At 58.4% G+C, this 17,950-nt stretch overlaps 1 protein-coding gene across 1 annotated transcript; it reads left to right on the plus strand.

Annotated features, from left to right (window-relative positions):
- The first annotated feature begins 200 nt into the window (after positions 1–200).
- Positions 201–16,966, plus strand: DENND6B (DENN domain containing 6B). Its single transcript, XM_058805391.1, has 20 exons — positions 201–350; positions 4,786–4,824; positions 4,906–4,948; positions 5,653–5,765; positions 6,950–7,030; positions 8,044–8,149; positions 8,570–8,649; positions 8,799–8,861; positions 9,456–9,511; positions 10,147–10,269; positions 10,875–10,970; positions 11,050–11,144; positions 12,205–12,270; positions 12,388–12,452; positions 13,453–13,542; positions 13,792–13,845; positions 14,176–14,285; positions 14,975–15,077; positions 15,623–15,697; positions 15,984–16,966. The coding sequence occupies exons 1-20, from the start codon at positions 210–212 to the stop codon at positions 16,104–16,106; spliced, it is 1,722 nt and encodes a 573-aa protein (XP_058661374.1). The 5' UTR covers positions 201–209; the 3' UTR covers positions 16,107–16,966.
- Positions 16,967–17,950: the final 984 nt, after the last annotated feature.

Below are 17,950 nucleotides of genomic sequence, written 5' to 3' on the forward strand. Positions count from 1 at the left end.
AACCCCGCGGAACCCTCACGCCGCCGCCATGACACCGGCACAGCCCCGCCCGCGCCGCTCTGCGCGCCCGCTCCCGTCTCGATGGTCTCGGGACCTCCCGGCCGCCGGGGGGCGCCTTGGGGCAGGGCGGGGGCGCGTTGAGGCGGGGTCCTCCCGGCCGGCAGGGGGCGCGGCGCGGGGCGGGCCGCGCGCGGGCGGGCGGCGCCGCCATGGACGCGCTGAGCCGGGCCGGGCCCCGGCCCCGCCGCGCCGCCGCCGCCGCCTCCCCGCTGCCCTGGGGCCGCTTCGCAGCATGGATCGACTGCGTGTGTGTGGTGACCTTCGATTTGGAGCTGGGACAGGCCATGGAGGTGCGCCGGGGGCACGGGCACTCCGCCTCAGGGAGCGGAGCTGTGAGGAGAGCCGGGATGGAGAGGAAGGGAACGGGAATGGGGAGAGGGAACGGGGAATCGGGGATGGGGCTGAGGGTCGGGAATGGGGAATAGGGAGGTGACAAGGGGAGTCAGGGACTGGGGGTGTGGAGGGAGCAGGGATGGGGAGAGAGGGAATCAGGGATGGCGAAGTGGAAGGGGAATTAAGGATGGAGACGGAGGGGATTAGGAATGAACAGGGAAAAGCGGGATAAGGAATGGAGAGGAAAAAGCGGGATAAGGAATGGACAGGGAAAAGCGAGATAAGGAATGGACGGGGGAAAGCGGGATAAGGAATGGACATGGAAAAGCGGGATCAGGAATGGACAGGGAAAAGCGGGATTAGGAGTGGAAAGGGGAAAGCGGGATAAGGAATGGACAGGGGAAAGCGGGATTAGGAATGGACAGGGGAAAGCGGGATTAGGAATGGACAGGGGAAAGCGGGATCAGGAATGGACAGGGGAAAGCGGGATCAGGAATGGACAGGGGAAAGCGGGATTAGGAGTGGAAAGGGGAAAGCGGGATCAGGAATGGACAGGGAAAAGCGGGATTAGGAATGGACAGGGGAAAGCGGGATCAGGAATGGACAGGGAAAGCGGGATTAGGAGTGGAAAGGGGAAAGCGGGATTAGGAATGGACAGGGGAAAGCGGGATTAGGAATGGACAGGGAAAGCGGGATCAGGAATGGACAGGGGAAAGCGGGATAAAGAATGGACAGGGGAAAGCGGGATCAGGAATGGACAGGGAAAGCGGGATTAGGAGTGGAAAGGGGAAAGCGGGATAAAGAATGGACAGGGGAAAGCGGGATCAGGAATGGACAGGGAAAGCGGGATCAGGAATGGACAGGGGAAAGCGGGATCACGGTTGGGGATGTGGACAGGGGGATCAGGGTTGGAGGTGGAGGAAGCGAACAGGGAGGGGAGCGGAGCCCGAGCAGAGATTTGGGGTGAATGGGATCTTTGTGGGGCGGGGGGTGCACAGGGCAGGGAGGGGCCAGGGCAGCATCCAAGAGAGCTTTATGGATCCTCTTCATGGAATAAAACCTGCCCAGGGTGACATGTCCCATGGAGCCCAGCTGGGAGGGAAGGGAAGGATCCAGGGAGAGCTCTGAGCTGGCATTGCCAGAGCAGCTGGGGCTGCCCCTGCATCCCTGGCAGTGCCCAAGGCCAGGCTGGACACAGCCTGGCACAGTGGAGGTGTCCCTGCCATGGTGGCACTGCAGGGGCTCTGGGGTCCCTTGCCACCCAACCCATCCCAGGATTCCAAAGACACACATTCCCAGCAGCTAGGGCAGGGAGGTGTCAGTGCAGGATTCCCAGGGACGGGAAGTTCCCTGGCTGGGTTGGAGCAGGGCTGAGCCCCCTTTGGGTGGGATTGGGATGGGAAGGGCTGGACAGCTGTTCCCAGTTCCCAGTGCTGGTCCTGCAGGAGGGTTTGGGATGAGCTGGGCTCCTCAGGGGCTGCTCTCTGAGGAAAGCAGGGAAGTGTGGATTTGTCTGAACCTGAGGCACCACCTCAAGTTTCCTCTTATTTCTTGTGGTTGTGGGAGCCACTCCTTGCTCTGCCCTTTTTAAGGAGATTGATCTGGTTTTCAGAGAATTCAGCCTTCCCAGTTTTAAATGCTGGAGCTTCCAAAGGGAATGGGAAGCAGGAGGAACCAACACCACCTTTTTGCTGCTCCCTTGCCTTGAACACTTGATTCTTTCCCTGGAGCCTCAAAGTCAATAAAAAAATCTCCTCCAGACCAGAGTTTCACCTGTTTGATCCTTTTTCCTGCAAAACCAGGCCTGAAGTACCCCAAAAAAGGGAAGAATATCGGGATGATAATTAACATGGCAAATTCAACGCTTTGTAGTTGTGTTTTGATGTGTAAAGGTATAGGGTTCTCACCTGTCTGCCTTTGTGGATGAGGGATACAAGAATGTTGTTTGTTCATCTCTGGAAAAGAATTTTCCTCCCTTTGCCTGCATAAGTTTCAGTGGGAAAATGTTCCTTCTGTGGCAGAAATGACTTAGGAAAACTGGGAACGTGTCAGTGGGGATGACACAGCCCCATTGTCCATCTTCCTTTGGAAAAATGTTTTAGATTTCCATCCCAGAGAGAAGGGGAAGGAGCAGGGATGAGACATGGGAAGGGAAGCCAGCAAGAGGAGAAGCTTGGGGGGCTCTGGGGGTACCAATTTAGGGGGTCTGGCCATACAAACCCAGGGGGTCTCTGTGGGTACAAACCTGGAGGGTCTCTGAAATTCAGCTCTGGGAGATTCAGAAATCTAGCAGACTGAGGGAGAGCCCCAAGATCCTGGAATTCAACGATTCCCATTCTGCTTCCATGGACAGTGGAGAAGCTGTAGGAAAGGAGAACCCAAATCAAGGCAGGAGTTAAATGGAATTCCTGTTCCTGGCCCCTCCACCTTCAAATAACCAAATAAACACTTTAGGATGTGATTGAAGCCCTGTTGGGCTGCTCTGGAGACATCCAAGGACTTCTACACATCCTAATTTCCTTTTCATTTGCATTTTTTTGGGTTTTGAAAAGTTATAGTGACTGAGATTCCTTTTGGCTTGGATTTGAAGTTTTGAACTTTTGGATATACCCCAAACATAGAGAAACATCAGAGTTAAAGTGAAGGGGAAGCAGAGATGAGGGATTAAGGTTGGAAAGGACCTCTGAGATCATCAGTTCCAGCCCCGGAGGTTAAAGCCTGATTTTCCAAACGTTCTCTTGCAGAAAGCCCCCCCAGAGTCCAGCAGGAGAAGCTGAAGCCTTGTCCCAAGTCCTGCTCTGAATTAGGCAGCAAATGTTGAGGAAAGCACAATTCCTGGCATTCACTGATGGACCAGGATCAGCTGTCCAGGCCGTGATTCCCTGGGAATTATCAGGATAAATGTTTGGGTGGGGTTCATTAGCCCAACCACAGGGATGTGTTGGGGGTCCTGGCACAGAACAGGGGCAGCAGGGAGGTGATGGATGCCCTGGGACAATCCCAGTCCCTTCCCACTGCAGCATCCCAGCCCTCCCTCTCCCTGCTGCGTCCCTGGAGCTGCTCAGGGATTGTTTTGCTCCGGGATTTTGGTGGCTGTTGTCTCTCAGCTCAGCTCAGCTCAGCTCTCATCAGCAGCACTGTTAATTGGGAGTTTGGCTGGCTGGGCCGGAGCGCCGCCCTCACCGAGGGACCCGCGGGAATTGTCAGAGCTGGGTGAGCTCCCAGCCCCTGGCACGGGGCCACCCGGGCTATTCATAGCCTGGAGAGGAGAGCCAGGCACCGAGGGAGCTCCTGGCTGGAGCAGCAGCTGATTCTGGAGCGCAATCCTGAGGCTGACAGGGAGATCCAGCTCAGCCTGGTCTGTGCCAGCTCCTTCTGCTCCACGGCAGTTCCTGCACTTGTGCAGGGCTCTGTGGGATCCTCCTCAGGACCCACCCCATGAGACCCCACCTGCAGAGCTGCCCCAGCCCTGCGACACAGCAGCAGCACCTGGAGCTGTGGCAGAGAGCCCAGAGGAATCCATGGAGCTGCTGCAGGGCTGGAGCCCCTCAGCTCCCAGGGAGCCAGGCTGGGAGAGCTGGGAATGCCCAGCCTGGAGAGGAGAAGGATCCAGGGAGAGCTGAGAGCCCCTGGCAGGGCCTGCAGAGGGACTGGGGACAAGGCCTGCAGGGACAGCACCCAGGGAATGGCTCCCACTGCCAGAGGGCAGCCATGGGTGGCATCTTGGCAATGAGGAATTCCTGCCTGGGCTGGCATTGCCAGAGCAGCTGGGGCTGCCCCTGATCCCTGCAGTGCCCAAGGCCAGGCTGGGCACTGGGGCTGGAACACCCTGGGACAGTGGAGGTGTCCCTGCCATGGCAGGGGTGGCACTGGAGGGGCTTTGGGGTCCCTTCCCACCCAAACCATTCCAGGACTCCCTGACTCTGTGATCTCCATGGGTTATGAGAAGCACAGAGTCAGGCTGGAGAAGCCCTCCAAGCTTATCAAATCCAGGTTATAGAATTCCTCCATTTGGGGTTTGTCTCAGCCATGGCTGTTGAGCCCTCCTGGTTCCCCATTCCTGCAGTGCATCCCCCACGCCCCCCTGCTCTTTCCCAGCTCCTGCTCCACCCTGTCCCTCCTGTGTGTCCTGTCCTGCTGCTGACAGAACAGATGTTTGCACATCTGGAATGCTCCCAGAGGATTTGGGGCTGTTCATTCACTCAGCCATCAGGAATAAATCTAAACCAGGAGCCTTTGGGTCTGTCCAGAAATGCAAATAAAGCCGGGTTCAGTGCCAGGTTCAGAGTTTAAATCATCCCAGGTGCTCTCCCGTGGGCTCTGCTGGGGTCAGGGAGGAGGTGTGTGTGGAGCTGTGGGCACAGGGGCTGACAGGCTCTGCTCTCTCCACAGCTGGTGTATCCCCACGACTTCAGGCTCACCGAGAAGGAGGTAACCAGCCCACCCTTCCTTCCCTCCTCCCTCCTTTGCCAGCAGCTCTCCAGCGTCTCACTGGCTGTTGGTTTTTTGCAGAAAACGAGCATCTGCTACCTGTCCTTCCCAGACTCCTACTCAGGTGGGTGACTCCGGGGGTGACAGAAGTGTCCCTGGTGGGAGGACAGTCCCTGGGGTGCAGCAGGGCCGAGGGGACTGCAGGGAGCACCCTGGGGCTGAGCCAGAGCCCCCCATGCTCTGCTGGGTGGGAACCTGTGCTCCAAGGGAATTCCCAATGTGGCCAGGAGGGGTGGCAGCTGTCACATTCCTGTGGTTGGGAGCAGGAGCTGGGGAGGGGACACTTCCAGCAGAAATGTTCCCAAACCTGAGTTTGTACTTCACAAAGGCATAATGAGAAATAAATCTGCTCATCCAGCCAGGCCCTGGGGCTTTGAGGGTTGGGTTTCTGCATTTTCATGGAATTCTGGGACGGTTTTGGTGGGAAGGGACCCCAGAGCCCCTCCGGTGCCACCCCTGCCATGCCAGGGACACCTCCCACTGTGCCAGGCTGCCACAAGCCCCAGTGTCCAGCCTGGCCTTGGGCACTGCCAGGGATCCAGAGGCAGCCACAGCTGCCAGGGCCTGCCCACCCTGCCAGGGAAAAGCTTTTTCTATAGTTCCATTTCCCTTTTCCTTCCCATTTTGCTTCCTTTTTCCCTTTGCTCTCCCTTTCGGATTTCTTTGGTTTCTCCCCCATCCCTCCCCATTCCCTGCTGGGTTTCCCCATGGCCCCCTCCCACTGTGCTGGAGCCATTCCCTGTCACTGTCCCCGTGTCTCTGTCGCAGGTGGCCTCGGGGACACCCAGTTCAGCTTCCGGCTGCGCCAGGCCGGGGGCTCCCGCAGCTCCCCGTTCCAGGACGACGGCCGCTACAACCGCGAGGCCCCGGTGACGCTGCAGGTGGGTCCTGGCCCTCAGCCTGCCGGGGCAAAGCCAGGGATGCTGTGGGTCTGGGGTCCCTGGGGAACCCCTCCTGCTCTTGGCCGTGGGAATTGCGAGACAAGAACGGTTCAGCTCAGGGATTGCCTTCTGTGCTCACAGGGAGGGAGAGCGGGACAGAAAACTGCTGGGACTGGGAACTGCTGGGACAGGGAATGGGATCAAAGGTGGGACTGGATCAGGGACAGGGAACTGCTGGGACTGGGAATGGGATCAAAGGTGGGACTGGATCAGGGACAGGGAACTGCTGGGACTGGGAATGGGATCAAAGGTGGGACTGGATCAGGGACAGGGAATGGGATCAGGGGACAGGGAATGGTGGGACTGGATCAGGGACAGGGAACTGCTGGGACTGGGAATGGGATCAAAGGTGGGACTGGATCAGGGATAGGGAACTGCTGGGAGAGGGAATTAGGTCATGGGGATCAAAGAGTGAATTGAATCGGAGAGAGGGAACTGAACTGAGTCAGGAGGACCCCCAGCTATTTTGGGAGGTGGAGCAGAATTAGGGAGACCCCAGTTCCACTAGGAGAGGGAACTGAATTTGGGAGACCTCAGTTATTTTGGGAGAGGGAACTGAAACAAGGGCAGCCTGGCAAATCTGGGAGAGGGAGCTGAAGCAGGGACACCTCCCACTGTCCCAGACTGCTCCAAGCTCCAATGCCCAGCCTGGCCTTGGGCACTGCCAGGGATACAGGGGCAGCCACAGATTTTCCTCTGGGACTTCTATTCCAGGGCCAGGAATTCCTCATTGCCAAGATGCCACCCATGGCTGCCCTCTGGCAGTGGGAGCCATTCCCTGTGTGCTGTCCCTGCAGGCCTTGTCCCCAGTCCCTCTGCAGCTCTGCTGGAGCCCCTGCAGGCCCTGCCAGGGGCTCTCAGCTCTCCCTGGAGTCTCCCTCTCCATGTGAGCACCCCCAGCTCTCCCAGCCTGGCTCCAGTTGTGTCTCTCCCTGTGCCCCCATGGAAAGCTCTCTTGGAGGGCTGGGAGGTGTCAGAGCAGGGGGATGGCTCAGGAGGGGTTGGTGGCAGTGGGGCTGGGCTGTCCTTAACTGTCTCTCTGTTCTTTTTCTGTCCCTCCCTGTCTCTCTGTCCCTCTGTCCCTCCCTGTCTCTCTGTCACTCTCTGTCCCTCTGTCCCTGCAGCGAGAGGCTGCTCACTATTTTGGGTACGTGTACTTCCGGCAGGTCAAGGACAGCTCCATGAGGAGGGGCTACTTCCAGAAGGTCAGTGCCGAGTCTGGAACCCCAGGATCCCTGGGGCTGGAAAAGCCCTCCCAGTCATGGAGCCCCAGCTGTGCCCAATGCCCACCTTGCCCCAGAGCTCTGAGTGCCACCTCCAGGAGTGCCTGGGACACCTCCAGGGCTGGGCACCCCAAAGCTCCCTGGGCAGCCCCTGCCAAGGTCTGACCCCCCTTTCCATGGGGAAATTCCTGCTGATTTCACCCAGACCCTCCCCTGGCCCAGCTTTGTCCTGTGCTGGTCCATGGGGACATCTCAGTCCCAGCAGTGTCCTGAGCTTCGTGCCCTCCACCTCCAGGAGTTCCTTTCTGACTCCTGCTAATGCAGAATTCAGTTTTTCCATCCCCACTAAACCAGTGAGTTTTCCACTGGAACAGTGGGATTGCTCAGGGAAGGAATTATCACACTTGGATGAGGTTTGAATTCAAATGGCTAAGTTTGGAGTTGGACAAGAGGGGTTTAAATGACTCCTGCATTCCTAATTAATGCACTCATTAATGGCTAGGGGAAGAGGAGAGTCAATGTAACAATGAAACCTCCAGTGGGGCTGGGTTGGGACAGCTGTAAAAAAACAGGGATTTATTTCACAAGAAGGCCCCAATTAGAACAAAAAAGGCCTTGCTGGACACAATTCATTATTCCAAGTTCTTTTGTCCTTCCCCAGCATTCCTTGACTTTGTTTATCTGCCCAATTCCCATTTCAGGAGTCACTCTTTTGTGCTTCTCCACCTGAAATGGTTTTTAGGAGCTTTGAACCCACCAGCAACTGAGTTTTATTCCCTCTCCAGCTGCTCCTTTGCCAGGCCATGCTGCCATCCCTTTGCTCTCCCAAATCCTGGCTCAGGAGCAGGTGGCAGCAGGAATTCCACCAAAGTGCTGCTTGGGAGCTGCTCCATGGATTTAGTGCTGGGGTTTTTAAGTTCCCCTCTCTCTAAGCAGTACAGAAATGTGCAGTGCTGGGGTCAGGGGGGTCCTGATCCCAAATGTGCCATTCTCAGTCCCTGGTGCTCGTGTCCCGCCTTCCCTACGTGAACCTGTTCCAGTGCCTGCTGCAGCTGATTGCTCCGGAATACTTCGACAAGCTGGAGCCCTGCCTGGAGGCAGGTGAGCTGGGGGCAGGGATTCCAGCCTGGGATAGAGGGGCTGCATCGGGGGGGGGTCCTGGAAAACAGCTGCAGTGTCCAAATGGCTTCATTCTGGAGCAGATTCCAGCAGGGATGAACCTCCTCCTGCTTGTCCAAGTGGATAACCAGGTGTAAAGGAGGGATTGTGGGGAGGCAGGGGATGGGGCTGTCAGTTTGGATGCAGGGTGTTCCCAAGGAATGCAGTGTATTCCCAAAGCCAGGAATCTGCTGTGCCTCCATCAGGCCTTTTGTGCCTGATTTCATCCTGATCTATCAGCTCTGGGTTTGCCACAAGCCAGGGGGATGTGTGAGCTGGGAAAGGGAACAATTCCCTTTCAGAATGCCAGGAAGAGCTGGACTTTCCCTCAGGTGAATCTCTTCCCTTCCCTGTGTCCCTCAGTGTGCAACGAGATCGACCAGTGGCCACCCCCAGTGCCTGGCCAGACCCTGAACCTGCCTGTGATGGGAGTTGTCATCCAGGTACCTGGGGACCTGTGTTCCATGTTCCTGCATGTGAAATCCCTGCTCAGCCCACATTCCCCACAGCCCTTCCAGCTGGAAATGGTGCCTGGGATTGCCCTGCCAGTGCCACCCCACCCAGTGTGATCCCTGCTCTCCTTGCCCTGCAGGTGAGGATCCCATCCCGGGTGGACAAGCCAGGCTCCAGCCCAGTGAAGCAGTGCAACCAGGAGGTGAGAGGGGCTGGAGCAGAGGGAGGAGCTGGATCCTGAGTCCTCTTGGGAACCCTTTGGGCTGGGATCAGTGTGGTCTCGGCAGTTCCATGCCAGGCTCTCCTGCCTGGAGTCACACAGGGCTCTGTGCACCCACTCCGGGTGCCTTACTCACTGCTCCCTTTGCTTTTCCTGGGAAGTCAGGCCCTGCTGGGTCTCCTGCCTTCATCCTGGAGTTGTTCTGAATTTGCTTCAGTGTTTTGGTTCAGCTCTGGTTTGGATTCCTTCCTTTCCCCTTTCTCTGACTAACACTGGTTTGGTGCCACGTCTCTAACCCCGCTGGCTCTGCTGTGTCTCAAACACTCTCCCACCAGAGGAAACCCTGGAAAACAAAGGAGCAGGCATGGGCAGCCTTTCCCATCTGGAAAAGAAGGGAATCTTCCTTGTTTGTCGGCACAGGAATTGGTTTGGGATTGAGTGCTGTGCCCACCTCAGGGTGTGAGCCTTGTTCCCTGTGTTCCCTGTGGCTGGCTGGTGGAATTCCAGGCAGCCTGCTCCCATCTCCTCACAGTTGACTAACAGCTACTAACAGCCTTTTCTCCCTTCCTCATCCAGAATCTGTTACCAGCCCCCCTGGTTCTCCCCAGTGTTCATGAGCTGGATCTGTTCAGGTGAGAGGCTCCTCCCGACCCTCTCCCCTTCACCTGCCGCCCTCTCCCTGCTGGGAGCATCCCATACATCACAGGGATGGGGCACAGTCAAACACTGCTGTGTTCCAGGGACTCCTTTGGGATTCTGGGCAGGCTTTGAGCTGAGGGTTGTGCCTGCACAGCCCCAGGGCCAGGAGAGGGACTGGGGGTGAGAGCTGGAGCTGACCCAGCCCAGAACCCCCCAGCCCTGGGCTAAGCCCAGTGTGGGCAGCAGGGCAGGGGGATCCTGTCCCTGTGCCCCCTCAGGTGCTGCCCCAGCCCTGGGACACAGCAGCAGCACCTGGAGCTGCTGCAGAGAGCCCAGAGGAGGCCCCAGAGTGGCAGGGGTGGCACTGGATGGGTTTTGAGGTCCCTTCCCACCCAAACCATTCCACTCTGGTCACAGATTGCTTGACTGTGCTTAGAGCATTTCCTTTAAACTTGTATGAAACAAGTGAGTGACAGCCCAGGTGAAAACAGCTGAATTTCCCTGTGGAATGCTGGAAGTCCATCCTAGATCTCAAATTCCCAGACAGGAGCACACCTGGGGGGGCTTGCAGGCCACAGCTGTGTCTGTTCCATCCTGACTGACCCTGTCATTGTTCCCATTGTCCCAGGTGCTTCCAGCCAGTGCTGATCCACATCCAGATGCTGTGGGAGCTGATGCTGCTGGGGGAGCCCATGGTGGTGATGGCACCGTCCCCAACCATGTCCTCAGAGATGGTCCTGGCCCTCACCAGGTACCACCCACAGGGTGGGAGGGACTGGGAGCTGTGACACCAAATTCTGGCAGCTTTTCCCTGCCACATGCACTCTGTGCTGCTCACCTGGGTTGGGTTCAGTTTGCTCTTGGAAGCTTTGCAAGACAAGCTGCAAATATTCCACGCTCATTTTCCAGCAAGGATAGAGAGGAGTACAAAGGAATCTCCCCTGATGGGTCCAGCACTGAGGAATGTTCTCTGCCCAGCTCAGAGCTCTGCATTAGCACAAAACCCCAAAAACAGCAGCATCCCTAGAGAGGGTCAGCCAGGCCAGGTGCCAGGTGCTGCCCTGGGCTCAGCCCAAGTCCCTGGAGTGCTCCAGGCTGGGGCAGGGGGCTGGAAAGCTGGGAAAGGTCCTGGGCGTGCTGTGCCAGCAGCTGGGCACAAACCCGGGGTGGCCGGGGGGCAGGAGGGCGATGGGCCCTGGGCTGCGGCAGCTCCAGGGTGGGCACGGCCCCAGGGCAGGGACTGTACCCTGTGCTGGCCTGGGGTGACCCTGCCACGCCCAGGGTGACCCTGCCATGCCCAAGGTGACCCTGCCACGCCCAGGGTGACCCTGCATGGCTCTGTGCCTGTCCCTGCAGCTGCCTGGCGCCGCTGCGTTACTGCTGCGATTTCCGGCCCTACTTCACCATCCACGACAGCGAGTTCAAGGAATACACCACGCGCACCCAGGCCCCGTGAGTGCCCCTTGTGCCCTGCCACCTCTCCCCAGGGACAGCCAGGGCCACCAGCGCTCAGCCTATCCTCTCCTTCCAGGCCCAACATCGTCGTGGGCGTCACCAACCCCTTCTTCATCAAGACTCTGCAGCACTGGCCGCACATCCTGCGGGTGGGCGAGCCCCGCATGTCAGGTGAGCCCAGGGCAGCTCAAGGTGACTCTCAGTGGAGCTCAGGGTGAAGGGAGAGCTCAGGGGCCTGCAGGGGAGCTCAGGTGCCAGGGTGGCTGCCAGGGTGTCACAGTCATGACACCCATAATACACAGAGCATCATCACACAATTTCAGAAAGCTTTAAGCATTCCTCCATGCACACCTTACTGCTTCTGAAGGCTTCAGGCATCTGCCCACACAGGGTAACACCACACCACTTCAGACGGCTGCAGGCATCTGCCCTTGCTGTTCTTTGCCCACCCTTTTATGCCCTCATGTTCGTGCCCTGCATCTGTGTGCCCTCTGCTCCCTGGGCACACCTGGGCACCCCATGGCTCAGTGCTGCTCACCTGGGCACCCCATGGCTGTCAGTGCTGCTCACCTGGGCACTCCATGGCTGTCAGTGCTGTCAGTGCTGCTCACCTGGGCATTCCATGGCTGTCAGTGCTGTCAGTGCTGCTCACCTGGGCACTCCATGGCTGTCAGTGCTGTCAGTGCTGCTCACCTGGGCACCCCATGGCTGTCAGTGCTGTCAGTGCTGCTCACCTGGGCACCCCATGGCTGTCAGTGCTGTCAGTGCTGCTCACCTGGGCACCCCATGGCTCAGTGCTGCTCACCTGGGCACCCCATGGCTGTCAGTGCTGCTCACCTGGGCACTGAGCTGCCCGGCAGTGTTTTTCTCTCCTGGGAGAGCCCAGCAGCCACAGGAGCTCACCTCTGGCTGTGGCCATGTGCAGGATGAGCACGGAGCTGGGGCAGGGTGTGGGGAGCAGGAATTGCTGTCCTGGAGCTTCCAGGGCAGGAAATTGAGAAGGTGGAGAGAGAGAGAAAGCTCCTCTCCTTTATGGAGCACCTGTGTTGGCTGGGAGGCCAAGGCAGCCCTGGGGAGGAGGAGCTGGTTTTCAGCACATCCTGATCCCAGAATTCCAGCAGGGAAGGGAGCTGGGACTGCTCTGAGGGTGGGCAGGGGCAGGGCTGGGTGTCCCCAGGTGCAGTCCCAGCAGGAAGGACAGAGCCTGAATTGTCCCCGCTGTGTGGCACAGGAGACCTGCCCAAGCAGGTGAAGGTGAAGAAGCTGGCCAAGCTGAAGACCCTGGACACCAAACCAGGTGGGTGCAGGCCTCAGGAATCCCTCAGGGCTGACCCTTCCCGTGGGGTTTGGCAGCAGGGAGCTGTGTCCATTTGTGACTCCTGATTTTTCCTGATGCCGTGGTTTTCCCACCCAGGAATCTACACTTCCTATAAAACATTCCTTCACAAAGACAAAACCCTGATCAAAAGGCTGCTGAAGGTAAGCACCTCCCACCCTGTCCTGGTGGGAAACTGCCAAGAGCTCCATTTGATCAGACAGAGCTCTCCAAAGGAGCAGGACTTACACTTTGGGATGATTTAGTCTGTAATGGGTCCATTCATCATGCCCAGTTTAGGATTTTCCATTTGATATTGAGGATTAAATCCTGGTGCTAGCAATAAACTGAGTAGGAATAATTTATATTTAAAAAGTCCTGAAAAAAAACCCAGGTTTTGTGTAGTAAAACTTGAAATTTTAGTGTGTTTGAGTGGAGGGTGGAGTCTGTGCTATGGGATCTGGAGTCTGGGATCTGGATTTGGGGATCTGGAGTTTGTGCAGCACTTCAGGCTTCTGTGCCTGCAGAGCTGCAGGTTGTGTGTGACAGTGAGGGGACACCTGGGTGACCCAGCTGTGCCATGGGTGACACTGGGTGACCCTGTGTGACACGGCTGTGCCATGGGTGACATTCGGTGACCCCGTGTGACACGGCTGTGCCATGGGTGACACTGGGTGACCCCACATGACCCAGCTGTGCCATGGGTGACATTCGGTGACCCCGTGTGACACGGCTGTGCCATGGGTGACACTGGGTGACCCCGTGTGACACGGCTGTGCCATGGGTGACACTGGGTGACCCTGTGTGACACGGCTGTGCCATGGGTGACACTGGGTGACCCCACATGACCCAGCTGTGCCATGGGTGACACTGGGTGACCCCACATGACCCAGCTGTGCCATGGGTGACACTGGGTGACCCCGTGTGACATGGCTGTGCCATGGGTGACACTGGGTGACCCCGTGTGACACGGCTGTGCCATGGGTGACACTGGGTGACCCCACATGACCCAGCTGTGCCATGGGTGACACTGGGTGACCCCGTGTGACATGGCTGTGCCATGGGTGACACTGGGTGACCCCGTGTGACACGGCTGTGCCATGGGTGACACTGGGTGACCCCGTGTGACACGGCTGTGCCATGGGTGACCCCTCTGTCGCGCAGGGCATCCAGCGGAAGCGCCCCTCGGAGGTGCAGAGCGCTTTGCTGAGGAGGCACCTCCTGGAGCTCACCCAGAGCTTCATCATCCCTCTGGTGAGTGCAGGGACACCTGGGGGGACAGGGAGCAGTGCCTGGGACAGACCCCGGGGCAGGGAACCCTGGAGGGGCTGCATGGGAAGGACCTTTAAACTCATCCCATCCCCTGCCACAGCAGGGACACCTCCCACTGTCCCCGGTGCTCCAAACCCCAATGCCCACCTGGCCTTGGGCACTGCCAGGGGCACCACAAGAGGCTCCTCACCTGGAAGTTATTATTTTTATTTTTATCTTTTCTTGTTTTAGGAGCATTACATGGCCAGCCTGATGCCTCTGCAGAGGGCCATCACTCCGTGGAAGGTAGGATGCACTTCCCAGTCCTCCTTCCCTTTGGGATTGGGAGTGGTTACAGGGTGCTGGGCACACTCCTGAGAACCTCCCCTGTTGAAGAAAGAGGATTTCACTCCTTTAAAAATTCATTAAAAAGCTGAAAGAACTCTTGTGACAGATATTCCCAGTTTTACCAGGAGCTGAGTTACTGGGAATCTCATGTGAGGATCAGCCATGGGCAGTTTTTATCCTCAGTGCCTTGGGCTCCTTTCCCACTGGAAATGCAGCCCTTGTTTTCCTGGTTTCCTTTGGGATTCTCTGATATGGATTTCCATGGACTAACGTGGATTTCCTGTGCAGAATCCCCCCCAGATCCGCCCGTTCTGCCAGGAGGATTTCATGAAGAGCCTGGAGCACGCTGGGCCCCAGCTCACCTGTGTGCTCAAGGGGGACTGGCTGGGGCTCTACAGGTGAGAACCCTGATCCCACCCCCAGCTGGGCCTGTCCAAATGGTCAGCAAACCCTGCAGCAGCACTGGGAGCTGTGGGGCCTGCAGAACTCAGCATGGATTAACTCAGGATGCTCAGGGAGAGCAAATACAGGGCAAATCCAGCCTGGGGTTCGTGTGTTTTAAATGAGTGGAGATCCTGCAGGGGAGTTGGTCCAGGGTTTTCCTGGATAGTTGGTTCTGACTGGGATGGAGAAGACACTTGGTTCAATAGGAGTGGGAAAAATGCAGAAGTTGGATACCCAAGGAAGGAAAATGGGAAATGCGCAGATAGAGAATGAAAAAAATCACAGAAAGTGATCAGAAACAATAATTATAGAATAATGGAATGGGCTGGGTGGGAAGGGACCTCAGAGCCCCTCCAGTGCCACCCAGCCATGGCAGGGACACCTCCCACTGTGCCAGGCTGCTCCAGCCCCAGTGCCCAGCCTGGCCTCGGGCACTGCAGGGATCAGGGGCAGCCCCAGCTGCTCTGGGCACCCTGTGCCCTTGTCCTGGTGTGTCCCCAGCCAGCCCAGGGCCCCCTTGACCCCTTCCCAGGGTCACCTCAGGGAGCTGTGGGTCACAGGGTGGGGTTGCTGGATAGGATTGCCCTGCGGGTCCCTGCCAGCTCCAGCACCCCACAATTCACAACTGCTGACTTCTCCACAGGCGATTCTTCAAGTCCCCCAACTTCGACGGTTGGTTCCGGCAGCGGCACCGCGAGATGACCCAGAAGCTCGAGGCCCTGCACCTGGAGGCCATCTGTGAGGCGGTGGGTGACAGGGACAGGGACAGGACTGTGTCTGTGAGACGCTGGGTGACAGGGATAGGGACAAGGACAGGGACAGAGCTGAGACAGGGCTATGTCTGTGAGGCGCTGGGTGACAGAGACAGGGCTGAGTTTAGTCAGAGAGGAGAAGGATCCAGGGAGAGCTGAGAGCCCCTGGCAGGGCCTGCAGGGGCTCCAGCAGAGCTGCAGAGGGACTGGGGACAAGGCCTGCAGGGACAGCACACAGGGAATGGCTCCCACTGCCAGAGGGCAGCCATGGGTGGCATCTTGGCAATGAGGAATTCCTGCCTGGGCTGGCATTGCCACAGCAGCTGGGGCTGCCCCTGATCCCTGCAGTGCCCAGGGCCAGGCTGGGCACTGGGGCTGGAGCAGCCTGGGACAGTGGGAGGTGTCCCTGCCCATGGTGGCACTGCAGGGGCTCTGTCACTGTTTCAGGAATGAGGATGGGAAACCCCCTGCTCACCTTCAGGCTTTCCTTAGGGGAATCCCTTGGGAAGCGTCCCTGAGGGAAGCCACTCTCTCCTTAGGACATCGTGGCCTGGATGAAGGACAAGTCCGAGGTGGAGATCGTGGACCTGGTGCTGAAGCTGCGGGAGAAGCTGGTGAGTCCCTCCCTCCCTGCCTGCCTCCCCCTGCGCTCCTTCCTCTCTGGGTGGAGAGAAATCTGGGGCACAGATCGCACCTGTGCCGTGGAAAACCTGGAGTACTGGGAAGCTCGGGGAATTTTGGTGTTTGTGTGAAATCCTCAGAAATAGGAGGATCCAGAGAACTCCTTCCCCTCCCGAGGCTCAGGTGGCATTTCCTGCCCCTGTTTATCCTGAGTTGCAGCAGGCAGAGCCCAGCAGAGGGGAAAGGCCCCTGGAATGTGTCCATCCCCATTTCCTGCAGGTGAGGGCTCGCTGCCAGCACCTGCCCGTCAAGGAGGAGACCCTGCAGAGGGTGGGTCTCTACATCGACACCATCATCGGCTCGCTGCCCGAGGACCTGCAGACTGTGCTGCACCACCCCTGAGCCGGGGGGCTCCTGGAGACCCTTCCCAGCCTGTCCCGGGCTGTCCCGGGCCGGAGCCGGGCCGGGGCTGTCCCTGCCGAGCCGCCCCTGGGTGGCACCGCAGGGCAGGAGGGCCCGCCCGGACACCTCATCCTCACCCGTGCTTGGATCCTCGGCATGCCCGTCCCGCCCGGGAGCAGCAGGAGCAGCCCTGCAGGGGCACGGGCAGGAGGTGACAGAACCGGGCCTGGCCCTGGGCAGCCGCGGGAGCAGGAGGAGGATTGCTGGACACGGACAATTGCTGCTCTGTTCCTCCAGGGCAGCGCCAGAGGAGGGGCTGGAGCATCCGCAGGGATCAGAGCTCCCCGGAGTGCCTGGGCATGGCTGCTGGGAGGAGCTGGCCCCAAATCCTATTTATTCTGCTTGGAAACCCAGCCTGAGCTCCAGGGACACAGCGGGGCTGGGGCTCTGCCCGAGGCTCTGGGAGAGCTCTTGCCAGCCCCTTCCCAATAAAGCCTGGAGAAGCTGATTGCACAGCCTGTGCCGAGCTGCAGTGGGCCCTGCTGCTGTGCCCCTGCCTCCAGAGCAGCTCCTGTGCCTGGATCCCCTTCCTGCCTCGGGAATGGATTGCTGGGACCAGGGCATTGGCGCTCCAAACCTGCATTGCGCCACTAGGGGGTCCATCCAGGGACGGAATTTTATCCTAAAAGAAAGGTTTGGGAGGGATGTGGCAGCATGGAGGGTCGAACCCAGCACCTCTGCACACGGTGGGGCTGTTGGATTGTTCCTGCCCTGAGCTGGGGCAGCTCCCAGTGGAAGCTGTGCTGTTTCCATCGGTCCCTGCCCATTCCCAGGGCTGGGGAAGGGCTGAGGGGGTTGAACTCTCCTGAATTTCCCCTCTGGAGCCAGGCAGAGCTGCAGGAGGCTGCTGGGTGTCTCAGAGCCCCTGGCCCTGCTGGAGTAAGGAGTTGTGAGCAATATCCTTCGGGATGGTGTAAATCCTGACATATCCCACGTGTGTCCATGTAGGCCCCAAACCCTCCTGTAAGCAGGAAATTGTGGTTTAAAAAAAACCCTGGAGCCAAACTGGGTCCTGGTTTGGAGGCTGGGGAGGTTTATTGGGTGGGGAATGGTTGTCCCTGCTCTTGGTCACTCGTAGCCCTCCTGATCTTCCAGAGAGTTCACAGCACCTGGGGGTGGCTGTGTGTCCCTCTGCCCCTCCCAAGGCATCGAATCACAGAATCACAGAGGCATTTGGGTTGGCAAGACCTTGGAACATCGAGTCCGACCATTCCCAGCACTGCCAAGGCCACCACTGACCGTGTCCCCAAGTGCCACATCCACAGCAGGGCTTTGAAATCCCTCCTGGAGTGGGGACTCCAGCATCTCTTGTAGCTGTTCCTCGGCAGCCTGAACTTCCCTCTTTAGGAATTCTCCCTCAGGGATGCATTCTTAGCTTTGCATTCCTCCCAAGGAGGCCAAACCCCATCTCCTGCAAGCCCAATATCCCAGAGTCCTGGAATGGTTTGGTGGGAAGGGCCCTCAAAGCCCCTGCAGTGCCACCCCAGCCTCAGTGGTTCCAGCATTCCATCCCTGTGGGTCTGTGGAAGTTGGGGGGTCTCCAGCGCTGTGGGACCTGCTCAGCCCCACCTGGGCCCTCCCCAAACCTCTCCAGGCACCAGGGGCTGCATCCAGGGGATCCTGCTGGGACACCGGGAGCCATGGGAGGTGGCACTCGAGGGGCTCTGAGGTCCCTTCTCACCCAGCCATTCCAGGATTCCCTGAGCTGCTGGGAATGTGCAAATCCCAACCGGGCTTTGGGCTGCCCACAGGGAACAGGATGTAGAAGGAGCAATCCCCAGGGA

The sequence above is a fragment of the Ammospiza caudacuta genome, chromosome 5, assembly GCF_027887145.1.
Source record: "Ammospiza caudacuta isolate bAmmCau1 chromosome 5, bAmmCau1.pri, whole genome shotgun sequence".
NCBI lineage: Eukaryota > Metazoa > Chordata > Aves > Passeriformes > Passerellidae > Ammospiza > Ammospiza caudacuta.